We start from the raw sequence: 15,616 nt of genomic DNA on the forward strand, positions 1-15,616 counted from the left end.
TAATGGGCGCAAGGCTTGGCTTACTTTTACCCACTATTCAGCAGGTCGTCAAAGAGAAATGATTCTTCACTTGTCTCCTGTGCTGAAGATACAAGGGATGATGTGATGAAGTGAAAAAAACAGACAGTTCTCAATCCCATGGCTGGTCAATTTATGGTAGCCATGAGCCTCTATTATTACAATTATTGTAGTTTTTTCTTTTTTAAGGTCAGATGAAGGCTAAAATTTCAAATGAATTCCAATATTTGGCTTTTGTTGCTAGAAGTTCCAAGTACAAGTAAAGACTCTATAAAATATTACGGCTAACTTATGCATCAAGACAGGAAACAAAGAACAACTTTAGCAAAGCATCTCATTAGTAACTAGAGGGGGAAACGCATCCTAATAAAACTTAGTAGGCTTGCATCATAGCTGAGTGCTATGCATTTGTTTAGTGGAAACATATATAACACACCCTTTGTTTAAGATGGCTTCTTTATTTTTTTTTAATTTTTACTTTATATTGGAGTATAGTTGATTTACAATGTTGTGTTAGTTTCAGGTGTACAGCAAAGTGATTTAGTCATACATATGCATATATCTATTCTTTTTCAGATTCTTTTCCCACTTAGGTTATTACAGAATATTGAGTAGAGCTCCCTGTGCTATACAGTAGGTCCTTGTTGATTATCTATTGTATATACAGTCGTGTGGATATGTTAGTCCCAACCTCCTAATTTATCCCTCCCCCACAAGATGGCTTCTTTAAACTGGGCTAGAGAACTTTTATCTTTATCTCCCTCACAAATCTATGCTAGCAACAATCATTTAAGAAACTACACTTGTTTTCTATCGGCTCCTGACATCAATGATGCATTACTGCCAAGAGAATTCAGTGTGTGTCGTAAGCTAAACTGATCTTGCCAGGCTGATGCACAATCTGACTCCCAATTTGTAAACACTGTCAACCTAAAGTGATGGTGTCGAGGGAAAACAGAAGAGCAGAGCAGCATGCTAACTACACTTTCATGTGAAAGCTTTAAACATTTTTATAGATGGAAAAAATTCCTCACATCATGTTTACAAGAAGGAAGCTTAAGCACATTTTATTCATTTATTTTTTATCTATTTCTATATAAATGAAAATTGCTCATTGGAAGTACAACTGAAGAGGTACAGCTGGGATTTGAATAAACAAAGGACAGGCAGGCCCCCAGAAGCAGAAATAGTGGGAAACCATTGCCATCCCTAGGGCCAAAGAGACAAGGGAAGAAAGAATTTTCTGGAGCCCAGTGAGAATTAGAAACATGGGGTGGGGGACTATCTAGGGGGAAGCCACAGTCATGGAGGGACATAGCTACTGCCAGAGCTTTGGCACTGAATTAGGAAGGGAGTAAGGAAGTAATGCATCAACTATTCTCCTTTCCATCCTCCCTGCCAATGCCAACCCTTGGTTGAACCCAAATAGAGACTGAGATGGTAAGGGAGTTGGGAGAAGCAGTCCAAAGAGGTATCTTTCTGGAGTTTAGGACAGGTCATCGAGGTTTGAATAACTGACAAAGGAAGAGGGTAAGCTGGGTATTACTAGAATTCCAGCCTTTCACTTAAGCATGTTTTAAAGTACACCAATTAGGAACAACAAACCCACCGACTTGATTATACTCTTAAAGACCTTAGAAAAGTTCTTTTCCGCATGAGGAAATAATGTATTTGTGCAGTTTTATAATATAAACTGTGATTTCAACCCAGAAAATTTATGATTACAAGAGAGAAAAAGTAATGCATAATATACAAGGTAAGAACATAAAGGGAGTTTCCTCAGGACATTTTATTGGCTTTTTTCACCTTATGATGAGTCAAAGCACTGTTTTGTGAATTATCAAGGTTCTGCTTAATATTTGTGGGAGAAGAGTGGGGATTATTATTAGTTTTGCCTCAAGGAAACCATAAAGAGGATTATCTCCAACATGTTCCCTGTGTTGATTTATGCATGCCCTTCAACTTACTCCAAATCAATATGAAAAGGGGGATCGTTTCTTGGTCTACACTTGGAAATAAGAAGGAAACCCAGAACTGCCCCTACCTCAGTAAAACTCCTAGGAGTAAAATAAGTACATTTAAGTATCTGCAATCCTCTCCTCTCTCCCGTGAGAAACTGTAACTTTTCCCACCTCCCAAAACATATATTTCTAATTTCTGTGAATTCAGGGACCTCCTCCCCTCCTCAAATATTAATGCTTTCCATCAGATCACTCCTAGCGTTAGATCCATGCTTCTTGGATATCTCTTTGATGCCCCAAAGGGTCTTCAAAATTAACTTTATCCCACATTTCAAATGAATTAGTTTTCTACTCCCCAAACCTGCTCCTCTTTCTCAAGACACAGTCTGTTTCACCCCCCTTTACTCTGACCATCCATCAGTCACCCCATCTTTTATTCCACCTCTATTCTTTTTGACTCCTCAGTCCCTTCCCTAATAACCCAGGGTTGTTCATTCTGCTGCCTTTGCCTGATAGTGATAATAAGCATAATAATTTCTAGCATGTGTTGAGCACTTAGGATATATCAGACATGGTGCTAAGCACTTTATATGTGTGAACTTGTTTAATCCTTATTACACTCTTATGACAGGTATTATTACTACCACCAGTAAAAGATGCAGAAACTGTACTCAGAGTTACAGAGCTAGCATACGGCAGGCTGAGAATTTAAATTTGGTTTGAAGCCTGTGCTCTGACCCACCTTTTCTAGCATAGCAAATTCGACATTTCAAGGCTTAGTTTAATGTGTTTGCCCTTTACTGAAGCCTTCCCAATCTCTCCTGTCTTTTCTTCTCCTGTGCTCTCAGCATATTCCACCCACATTTATTATGCACTGGCCCATTTATTCGTTCCCTCAAGACATATATTTTGAGAGAATACTCTACCAAAGTGCTTGACACAGGTTATCAGCAGTAAGCAAGTCTGGACCTGGTCTCCTAGAGACGAGTGCGAGAGACTTTAAGCAAATAACCACACGAATACACCATAAAATCTTAGCTGATAATTGCCATGGAGAAAACCTTCAGGTGCTGGTGATGTGTCTGTCTCCAGGCATCACCTGAGAACCATTACAACCATAACTTCAACATTTTTGTTTTCTTGATGCTAACTTGTTCTCTGTATTAACATGGATTTTGAGCTGCATTAATAAATTATAGGAACTGTTTAGGTTAGAAACTAGATTTCTAAATGGAAATTAAATGGAAATTTAATTTCTAAATTAAATTAATTTCTAAATGGAAATTTCTAAAGTCAATCGTGTAGAAATGGAGTCGTAAAACTTTTTGGCTTCATGAGTTGCAGGGATGAGAAGGCAAATGTTATGAATGAAAAAGACTGGATTTGACCAAAGGCAAGGTTGTCTCAATGTAAATTTCTCAATTCAGGAATATGCTTGTACTATTTCATATAGTAAGAGTTTTATTGCGTTCAGAACATAATGGAAAGCTCTATTTACTAAATTTTTGCCAGAAGATGTTGAGTGAGGGAGATCAGTTTATCCTGGAAGGTTAAACTGGCACCTAAAAGGTCTTGTTACTGCTTGTTGATATATTCTGTTTATCCCTTTTCCACCAGCAGTGTACAAAAAATTTACAAAAACCTATTCAAATGAGGTACCCAAACATGATATTTTATATCTCAAATTTCATATGTGATATACTCAAAGGTATTTCCTGCTCTAAAATAGCTATAATATTTTCAAGCAATTTTAACCTTGTATGTTAAGTGCTTCTGAATTGACAGCAGAAACCATAATAAATGCTCAAAGAAGGACATCTTGGATCAGGACATTATAACTCGACTCACAAAGAATAATATTGAAATATACATTACAAGGGTTTTATTAATAGATACAAAACACAATTTAGGCTCTAAGCAATATCATGAAGAGAGTTTAAATTGCTCAGACATGTTAGACATTAGCAGTAAACTTTTTTTCTATTTCTGTTGCCTTATGACTCAATTTATTTTATTCAAGTACTTGAATTCACTGCTCTTAAAGTTATGACAAACTATACCAATTTGGAAGTGGGTTCTGTTATTAGGAAAACTGAATTTTAAAAAATACAGCAAACCTAAAAACTATCCATTGCTTAGCCCCAAAGAATGATGATATTAGTCTCAGTTTAGGGTGCTATACTGTAATCATGAATATCACAGTGGCTTTGCTGGAGTATCCATGCCTGCGCTCCCTTTACTCATAATATCCAGACAGGTATGGGCATGTGAATCAGGTAGTTAATACTAATGTGAGAACTTGGAGTTTAATGATGAAAATGCTATATAAACATTAAACTAAACATATAAACTAAACAGTAAAAATCATTGCTTCAGGAATTGTGTAGAACTATGTAGAATATAGAACAGGGGGATGGATAATTTACCTCTTCTGTTATAGATCATCTTTTCTCTAAGAGTAAATAAGAGTAACAACAATAATCATCCCCAAATTCTGCAGTAGCTTTATTTTTCTTGAGAGCTGCTTAATAGTTTCACTTTAGGTTGAGATTTTTCATCCCCCACCTATTACCAATGATTTTAATTGTTTCATGATCAACAACATCTAGTTTGTATTGATTTCTGCTTCATTTACTGCAAAGGTTCCCAATTCTGCTACATATTAGAGTCACCTGGTGAGGTTCAAATATTTGCAAGACAGTTCTGGGGTGAGAGGGCTGTGGGCTGGAGACCAGGCACTGGTGTGTCTAAAAGCTCGCCAGGTGATTCTAATGTACAGTTAGGGCTGTGAATCAAGGATTTGCTCCCACAGTTGTTGCCATGGTTGCCATGCCTTCACTCTTGCCCTCCTCTGACATCCTCTATATGCTGCCAGAATGATCTTCCTGCAATGCCCACAGAATTAAACTCAAGCCTGAGCACAGTGTAAAAGACTCAACATGATCTGCTCTTAAATACCTGACCAGCTGCCTCCCCGCTACTCTCTCTCCCTAGCTCTATCAAGCACTCATTTCCAACACGCCTGCCTCAGCCTCCAGGCCTGACGCTTACTCATCCCTTGCTCTGAAATGCTCTCCACTGTTTATCTGCCTGGAGAACTGCATCTTCTCCATGAAGCCTTTCCTGACACGCTAGCCCCCCTCCTCGGTCTGTGTTCTCAAAGCACGAGTGTATTGGGTTTCACGTTTTTGTTTTTTGACTACTCATATTGAACTGTCATTTTAGAACATATGTCTCTCTCACCTTCATTAGACATTTTTATGAGCAAGGATTGTGTCACATTTGCCACTGTATCCCCAAAACTTAGCACACTGCCTAGCATATACTGGCATTTTGTATTTGCTGAATAAATGAATAAACAGTATATTATTCTATTTTCACTTATTATAGACAGAACCGGAGGAGGACTCACATTGGGTTCACTGAAAAATTTAAGCTTGTACTAAATTTTTTTAAAAGACTTAGTATTTATTTAATATTTAGTAATAGCAATGATAATTACTTCAAAGATTAGTCTTTCAATTAGTGAATTTTACACAGGTTAAAGCCAAAGAAGTTTAATTAAATCCTCAATAGTGCTCTAACGATGATAATCATAGCATCCCCAAACCATACATTTTCAGAATCATCGCCATTGTATACTCACCTTGGACTCCATAAGGGAAGGAAGCCCACTTAATGCCTACCACAAGTTGGCCTAATTTGGCTGTTCCCACCATGTGCCATCTAACCCACAACTCTGGTGAACATGCTTACTTTGTATTTGCTTTCTGATCTGGAAGGGGTGGGAATATGTCCTTTTTTCTTGAAGGTTGTAAAGTGCTTGCACTGAGGACATGGCTTGGTGCTGGAATCAATACGGCCAAGTTCCAAGAAGTACTTGTATTTGATGGAGTCTTCATGCGTTAAGTTATAGATAACCGTTGTTTCTTCCAAGAATTCAAAACATTCTGTGATAGGGCATTTGATTTCCACTTGGCCAAGTTGTACCTGTGTGAAAGAGCAAATGGGAGAGAAAAAAGTGCCAGTTATTAAGCTTCTCTTCTTTTTTCTTTTTCTTTTTTCATACCGTACTGCTTATTTCATGATTACTGTAAAGGATTATCTGTCATTTTTCATGATTCCTAACATAATAAATGATAATCACTTTGGTACCTATATCAGGCAGTACCAAATAAATAATACTATATAATGTTTCCAAAATGACTGATAGCGTGTTTAAGCATTCTCTATCATTAAATATAATGATAATCAAATATGAGAACTTAAATGGGCCTAAGCCACAGGCTCACCTAGGAAGCAAATTCTCATTCCATCCTCTGGAAACTGCAGGATGAGATAGCATTCAGACAATGAGCCAACTAAAGGAACAGCTAGGATGAAAATGTGTTTCAGTTTTTTCAACCTTACTACAAAGTTTCCTTACTACAACCTTACTCAGCAGTAAACCTAGGGCACATTTAACTACTTTAAAAAGACAAAAAAAGAGGATTTTGAAAGTATGTATATATACTACATTTAGTAGTTTAAAAATCATTGCTAGAGGGCTTCCCTGGTGGCGCAGTGGTTGGGAGTCCGCCTGCCGATGCAGGGGACACGGGTTCGTGCCCCGGTCCGGGAAGATCCCACATGCTGCGGAGCGGCTGGGCCCGTGAGCCATGGCCGCTGGGCCTGCGCGTCCGGAGCCTGTGCTCCGCAACGGGAGAGGCCACAACGGTGAGAGGCCCACGTACCGCAAAACAAAACAAAACAAAACAAAAAACATTGCTAGAAAAACCCTCTATTTTCCCTGGCTCTTCCAGGCAAAGAACATATAACTGTTCCCATGTCATCAGAATCATAGGAACAAGTAAGAAAACTAAACCAATCCTAATGCTTTAAAAAAATCCCTATGAGATCTGGCTACTACTGAGGTAATTTATAAAATGAATTTCTTCAAAGAACTGCAGAGTTAGATTAGGAGAGAGGAGAAGGAATATACTGGAATGCTGCATTTACCATTTATTTGGTAGGGGATTCTACAAATGGTTAGCATTAAAAATTACAGTATAAGATTCAAGTACAAAGTGTGGCCACAATTAAATTTTAAAAGATGAAGAAAATAAGCTACTTTGAAAGAAGGAAGACATGGAATTGCTTTCCATAAGTAGTGAGCAAGAACTCTTTATATTCATAGCATCATAATCTCTTTTTGCTCATCTTAGGGTAGCAGAGGGAGGTAGTGAAAGCTCCAAAAGGCAAACAACACTAAACCATTTCTTTTTCACTTGGGTGAACCTGACATTCTGAGAAGGCAAAACACATTGACCTTAATGAGAAAAGCGTGCTATGAAAATGGAGGGAGGAATGAGGAAAAGCCACGTGATCCAGGGAAAGAAAATCTCTGCAGTGAGCAATTAACAAAACCCCTAAATTCATAGTAACTTTTCTTTTAACTTTGCTGTGTATCTGGCACAGACTTGAGGAAAGGTAGTGAAGAAGCTACAGGCTGAAGGATGCCTGGGAACAATATATTTAATACTAGTAAAAAACATGAACCAGACAGATAATGAAATGAAAAAATCTGGCTTTGGGTAAACCATTTTATTAGTACTGACCTGCTGAAATGTAAGTTGCTCTATCATCTTATGCTACAATTGTACAAAACATAGTCCAGAGAGGTCTTTCAAATATTAGCCCAAAGCAATTTTTTCTACTTTTTTTGATGAGTCTGCTTATAGTTACAATCAGATTTTATTTTTATACTTCTTACAGAGTTATTATAACCCAAATTATGTTTTGTAATAAATTATTTTCAGTTACGGCTGAAGGCAGAGGCTGTACAGATGAACTGGGCTCAGAGCAGGAGGGCAGAGCATGCAGCCATGTTAGGAGTCTGAAGCAGACACCTAAGAAAAGAGAAAACTTCCGTTTTCAGCATGTGAAAGACAATTTCTTTTCACTCCATATAGAAGGAGTCCACTTGGATCATCTCAAGGGACTCTCGCTTATTGAAGAGCTGCATACTTAGGGGAGTAAGAGCTGGAATGTTTTACTCCCAGGTCAATGTTTTAACCTGGCCTCCCTTGCCTCTAAGTTTATTTATTTTAAGTATATAAATAATAACAATGGAAGCAGTAATTTCACAACCACCCAGAGAGTCGGGTCGTATAGAAATGGACCGTGGTATAGGAACCAGAACCATCCAAGGCAGCTCAAGGGAGAGAGTAATCTGGTCACTCTTCCTGCAGTGGGTGTTCATTACCACACCACACTGGGACACCTACCATCTAACGTCCAACCAAGTGCCTTTTCTTCTTCAGTGTCTCTCAAATCTGCCTGTAAGTCTATTCTATTTCCATAGCACACACAATTTCCTTATGCTTCACACCCTCTGCATTTTGCGTATTCCATACCTTCTCTTCCCTCTGAAAGCTCCAAAATCCCTACACCACTACACTGAGCCAAATGATCTCGTATTTTATTAAACAGACAGAAGCAATATGATCACATTCCTTTATCTTCCCACTACAAACTCTCCCAATCTATGTCTGTCTCCATCTTTTCTGTCTTCCCTCCTTTTTTTTTGTATTCTTCCCTGTTATTTTTTTTAAGGATCATGCAGCTTGATCTATTCTCTTCATCAGATTTTTTTACAGCTTTTTAAAAAAATTTTATTTATTTATTTATTTATTTGGCTGCTTCGGGTCTTGGTGGCAGTACTCGGGATCTTCGTTGTGGCCTGAGGGATCTTTAGTTGCAGCATGTGAACTCTTAGCTGCAACATGTGGAATTTAGTTCCCTGACCAGGGATCAAATCCAGGCCCCCTGTATTAGGAGCACGGAGTTTTAGCCACTGGACCACCAGAGAAGTCCCAAGTCTTCCCTTTTTTTTAGCTTTTATGTTTTTCTTTCTTTGTTTTTAATTTTTATTTTATATTGGAATATAGTTGATTTACAATATTGTGTTAGTTTTAGGTGTACAGCAAAGTGATTTAGTCATACAGATATCTATTCTTTTTCAGATTCTTTTCCCATATAGGTTATTACAGAGTATTCAGTGGAGTTCCCTGTGCTATACAGTAAGTCCTTGCTGATTATTTTGTATATAGTAGTGTGTATATGTTAATCCCAACCTCCTAGTTTATTTCTGTCTTCCCTCCTTTTACAGCATAAGGCCTGAATCTACTTCCAGGACAACTGCATGAGTCTCTTGAAGTGTTTGTTGAGAATTCAAATTTCCTGGCCCACCTACGGCTTATACAATTTGAATTATTGCTGGTAAGCTAATATTTGGCAGTTTGGAACAACTACTCATACAATCCTTTGAATTACTCATACTTCTTCATACTAACAATATCCCCTTTTTCATAATAAAATGCTACTCATGACCTATGCAATCTCTTGGCCTCTACATGTCTATCTTTTCCGAATAATTTCCTCAATTTCCAAATAACTTCCTCAAAAGATCACTAAAAACCAATAATCATGGTTAAGCAAAGTGCATTCATTTATTTATTCAACAAGGTACATATTTCATCAATTCATAAGTATTTCAGTATGGGTCTAAAGAAAATAAGAAATCTTTAAAAAACATAATCACGATACCAAATATTTTCTAAAATGACAATAATTCTTTAATTTCAATTTAACAGTTTCAATAACATCATCTAACTTCTATTTATAGGATTTTATGTACTTAACATCCTTAAAACAAAGGTCTAAATTTCTGTTGCAGTCAATGCTAATACTACTATTTATATCACTGAAAAATATGCTCTCTAATTCTGAACAAAAACATGTCCATTCTTGTAAGACAAAATTACTTAATTCTAAAACAATCTCCAAGGGTGTTAGTAAGAGACACAATTATCCACTAGATAATTATCCACTACCTCAAGCTAGATGGCTAATTTGTCACTTGGGAGAACTCAAAAGTAATTTAATGCCACAGCCACAGGTGAGAGAAACCACTGGAAAAGTGACAGATTAATTAATTAACTCTTTCAAAAAACAAAAAAAGAGAGAAAATATAAACATTGGATTCGAAGCTCAGTTTATCAAATGCATGGTTTATGAATTTGATCTTGGTTTTAAGTGTTGATCATGATAGTTTACAGTGTGCCTTGGCCTTTTGTTCACTTAATACCAAGGGATTTCAGATTTCCTCTATCATTAAAAAGGAACATATTAATATGGCAGAGGAGAAGAGAATACCACAACAAAAGCAATAACAATAGTCATGAAATGTATGCAGCACCTCCTCCATGCCAGGCACTGTTAGAAGCACTTTCTGTGCATTAATTACTTTGTGGCAGAGAGGCACAGTCATTTTTAGGTTCTACATTTCTCCATAAGGCTGCTTTACTGATAAATATGCTTCTTTGTTTACTCAGCAGGTATTACAGAGCATTGTGCTAGATGCCTTTGATTTTTTTAAAAAACTAATGAAAACCATCAAGTCAAATATCCCAGAAGTTCTCTCAACCCCAAGCAAGAAAAATATAAAGAAAATCCACTTAGGCACATCAAGTAAAAGTGCCAAGTACTAAATACAAAGGAAGTATCTTAAAAGCAACAGAGGAAAAAGACATTCCCACATAGAACACTTCAGCCCCAGGTCCCTTGCTGGTAAATTCTACTGAGAATTTAAGGATGAAATAACACTGATACTACAAAACTACTCTTAGTGAATAGTGATAAAAAGGGCGGGGAAAAAAAAGGGGGGTGATCACTATTCAGGTTGTTTTATGAGGCCAGCATAATCATGATACCAAAACCTGATAAGGACATTTCAAGAAAGGAAAACTACTGACTAATCTCTTCGTAAACACAAATGCAAAAATCCTAAACAAAACATTAACAAACCAATCTAGACAATACATGAAAAAGAAAATATATCATAATCAAAGTGGGCTTATTCCAAAAATGCAAGATTGGTTTAACATTCAAAAATCAATTGCTATAACTCACACATTAATAAAATAAAGGAGAAACATCATATGATTATCTCAATAGAAAGAGGAAAGGTTATCTGATAAATTCAACATTCATGCATGTTAAAATCTTACCAAACTAGGATGAAAATTCCTTAATCTAATAACGAGTATATATAAGAAAATCTACAGTAAACCTAACACTCAATGGTGAAATATTGAAAGCTTTTTTCTTAAGACTGGAAATTGGGTGAGTACGCACTGCCACCATTACTAAATATTGACTAGAGCTAGCCAATGCAAGAAGAGAAAAAGAAAAATGAAAATAAAATAATTAGAAATGAAGATATAAAATCCCCCATTTTTTGCAGACTGCATAATTGTACATGCAGAAAATCCAACATATCTACAGATAAACTATTAGGATAAATAAGTGAATTTAGAAAATTTGCTGAATAGGTCAATACACAAAAATCAAACTTACTTCCATACACTAGTAACAAGCAATTTCAAAATAGTATTTAAGAAATAGTATCACTTATAACATATTAAAAACATCAAATATGAATAAATGCAACAAACAATGTTCAATACCCCTGTATAGAAATATCTGAAATATTTTTGGGAAAATGGAAAGAAGCAAATTAATGGAGAAATATATCAAGTTCTTGAACTGGAAGATTCATTAAAGATGTAAATATGGTCCATATTGACCTACAGATTCCAGGCCATCTTAATGAAATTCCCAGCAATTTTCTCTCTCTCTTTCTCACTCTCCCTCTTGCTCTCTCTCTCTCTTTTTCGAGGGGAATCATCTTCTAATTCAAAATTAGAAGATGATTCTAAAACTATATTAATTACAATAGTGTGATGCTGGCACAAGGATAGATAAGGATAGATATCAGAAAAATAGAACAGAAAAAGAGTACAGAACAGAACCACTTACATACGAACACTCGATGTTTCGAAATTATAGAGCAGTGGGGACAATGTTATTCTTCAATAAAGTGTGCTGGGTCACTTAAATATCTATTAAAAAAATATGTTTGATTCCTACCCCAAACCAGGTAGACTGTAGCTATAATTATAAAAGGTGAAACAATAAAACTTCTAAAGATGGTCAAGAAGAATATCTTCATGTCCTTAGGGAAGGGAAAGATTGCTTACACATGACACTAAAAAAACTCACCATTTAAAAAAAGTGATAAATTTGACTAAGTAAAATTTAAAACTTCTGTTCATCAATAGATACTGTTAAGAGAATGAAAATGCAAATGAGAATTGGAAAAGATACTTGCAATATGTAAAGAATAAGGTTTTGCTTATCCAGAATACATAAAGAGCCCTTCCAAATCAGTAAAAGAAAGGCAGACAGCCAACCCAACAGATAAATGGTCAAGAGGATGTTCAAGTGATCAATAAATATATGAAAATACGTTTAACTTCATGAGTTGTCAGGGAAATGAACATTAAAACCAAAATGACATGGAATTTTGAAGGAATTAATTAATTGAGCTCTCATAACTCTCAAAGATTCAGCAAAATAATGTTTAAATAGTTAAAACAATAACTATACAATTAGTACAGTATTAATTTTCTATTCAATCATGCCAAATGTATTTTTCTATAGACAGTCCTCCTTTATGTTACTTAAACTTCTTTCTTCTTTCCTCACTACCCAAACTTTCATGCTCCCTTATCCACTTAAGTAAAATTTTATCCAATAGGTGAATTGCACATTCAGATTTGGGAACTCAAGCAGTAAAAACTGTTTCTTAATATGTGGAAAGAATTATAAACTTAATCCAATTTTTCTCCTTGAAAAGCACACTGAGATATATTATTAGGTTTAAGCAAACAATTTTTTAGGATTCTATAGCTTATCTTGATTCTTTAAGAAGATAACACCCAAATTTTAATCCATCCTCAAAGAATATTAATAAGGAGGGCTTTTTCAATGCAAATCACTGAGTAAGTATTTAGACTGAGAGAGAAATGCACAATGTGTGCTCAGATAAATGTACGCTCAGAATGCGTACATACTCATTTAACTATAATCAATTTTACCTTTTGAAAGGTAGAAATTTTAGAACAGGCTAGATATTTGGATACACTAGAGAGGGAAATATTTCTAAAAGAAAAAAATTTGAGCTTACTTTGTTTAAATGTTGTCCACTCTTTTTCATCATTACACTCATTTAAATCAGATATTCCAATTTATTACAATCAGAAAATAAAGATACTACATAGGTAATTTATGAAAAGAACCCTGGAATGGAAATCAGATATAGGATTCTGGTGTTATTAGTATTTATGTGGCTGCATGTCCTTGAGTTCCAGGGACACACACAACCAAATCTCTTAGAGATGGACTGATTCACCTTTAGGATTCCCTACTGGCGCTAAAATTGTATAATTATAATATATGCTCTAACTTACAAAAAGTGTATGTAAGCTCTAAAGCTTTAGCTCTAGCTTAAAAAGCTGTAGAGGTTAATAGTTAAAAGAGTAGATTCCAGACTCAAATTGGCTCTGCTCCTTACTACTAGTTGCTAAATCTTTCTCTTGCCCAGCATCTGTATCTGTAAAAATCGGAATTTACCAATCGAATTTGGTTGTTTAGAGGATTGTATGAGTTGACTTACATAAAATACCTGGAACCTGATAGGGATACTCAATAAAAGTTTGCTAATATTTACCTTTGTTGATATTCAGAAAGCAGTATTTCACAAAATTAATTTCAGAAATTAGAAACTCTTTTATGCTTATTTCTTATACAAGGAGAACATTTTAAATTCTGTAATCATCCGTAATTCATAATTCAGTACTCTCATTCATAATTCAGTGTTCTTCCTCCAAAAGCGTATATGTAAAGGAAGATAACTAAAAGTACAAATTACATGAATATACTGTAGAACTGAATGCTGAGATACAAAAGAAAAACAAATCATATACATTTACATCAAAGGTGTCCCCATTTTAAAAATAAATTTAACCAAGAATGGAAATACAGATGCATAATTATGGAAATGTACATATATAGTTCACATTAATAGACATAAAATAGCTTTGGAAATATTTTAGTCAATCCAGTACCACAGATTAATAATCAGTATTACTCTAGTGGGAGAGGGAAACCTTAAATTTTGTTTTACTCAGAGGTTTAATTTCAGTTAAAAGGGGCAAGTGAAAATTTCAGAGACTAGAAACAACTTTGGAAGCTTTAAAAAAATATATTACAAAGCTCACAAGAGACCTTTTATAACTTCTCTCTCCCCCTCTTCATTGGTGTCTTTCCCTTGGCTTTCAAACTATGCTTAAATATCCTAAAAATGCCAAAAGCAAACAAAAGCAAAAGCCATCGGTGGTTTAGTTATGGAAAAGTATTTTGCCCTTCCACAAATCATACTAAATTCGTTTAACAAGTCTGAAAAGTGACATAAGAAAGCAAAATTTTGCAGATACAGGTGATTTTGAGGATTTACGAGTATTAGTGCCCAGTTAGAGCCACTGACTCAAGTGTGGGTATATTTAAGGTACTGGATTCAAGGAAAATTATTGCAAAACAGACATGTCAGCCCAGACATGGGTATGTAGTAGCTCCTCCAGTTTTTTCCCCTGTACACACCAAGGTAATTTTAATTCTCTCTTGGGTCTTGTAGCATGTTTACCCACTGTTCTTGGTAAGGGATTGTTAAATGCTTGAAGACAGCTGTCATGTCCCTTCAGTCTTTTTTCTCAGGAAAACATCCCACTTCTTTAACTATTCCTCACCTATTGTTTGAAGATTTTCCTTCTTCCTACGTTGTTGGTTTGTAAAAGTGTGATACCCAGAAACCAAAGCCATCATGCAGGTGTGGTCTGGCTACTGGGGAAACAGGATTATCCTCAACCACAGTAAACTGAAAGAAAGGAAAAGGAAAAGAAAAAAGTCCTCAGGAATTATAAGTTACCAAAATGAACCCAAGAAGAAGTAGAAAATGTGAATGGGCCAAGTATAATAGAAGACATGAGGGTATGTCTTCTTCTAGGAAGGCCATCTATTTCCTAGATTTTCACCTTTGTTGCAAATGAATATTCTCTCACTGAGAATATTCTTGATGAAAAATAATATTCTCTTTCTCTCTGTGGTTTTTATTTCTTTCCTTATCTTGTCTCTTTCTCATTTTCATTACTTTTACTTTGGTCCCTAAATCAGGCTCCCCAAACAATTAATCTTTTGTTTCTTAAAATAATTAGCTTTGGGCTTGCTTATCCTTCATATTGCTTTTTTCTCTTTTAGTTTTCCTTTCTTTAGATTTTTACATTTAGTATTATGCTCTCCCTGCTTTTGTCTCATTTTGTTATTCTTTTTCTAGTTTCTTACGATCACTTTGTTTTCTGCTTTCTCTTTAGTAATGAATACAGTTTTTGCTACGTTCCAAAAATTTTGGTATGAAATGTTCTCTCTTATTTTCTAGGCAGTTTATAGTCTGTTTTTACTTCCTATTTAAGTGTTTCTTAATTTCTATGCAGTTAAAACTTTCTTTGGTAACTTTTTTTCTAAAATTTACTTGATTATGAATAGAGTAGGTAGACTGTAAAAACTATTAATTTTGATGTATTAAGGTTCTTTTCTAGCCAATTACATAATCTTTTAAAAAATTTTTTTGATATTAAAAATATTTAATCAAGAGAAGTAAGATTCTATATAGATTTCTATTAAATCACAGCTTTGATGAT

General features: G+C 35.4%; 1 protein-coding gene across 2 annotated transcripts in view; it reads right to left on the reverse strand.

Moving 5' to 3' along the window:
• Positions 1 to 15,616, reverse strand: part of RNF217 (ring finger protein 217) — a 127,907-nt gene that overhangs the window by 39,055 nt on the left and 73,236 nt on the right. For both annotated transcript variants that reach the window (XM_067702199.1, XM_067702198.1), the window contains exon 2: positions 5,736 to 5,969. In XM_067702199.1, coding sequence (XP_067558300.1) covers positions 5,736 to 5,969 — 234 coding nt within the window. The remainder of the gene's footprint in view (positions 1 to 5,735; positions 5,970 to 15,616) is intronic.

The sequence above is a fragment of the Pseudorca crassidens genome, chromosome 13 (assembly GCF_039906515.1).
Source record: "Pseudorca crassidens isolate mPseCra1 chromosome 13, mPseCra1.hap1, whole genome shotgun sequence".
NCBI lineage: Eukaryota > Metazoa > Chordata > Mammalia > Artiodactyla > Delphinidae > Pseudorca > Pseudorca crassidens.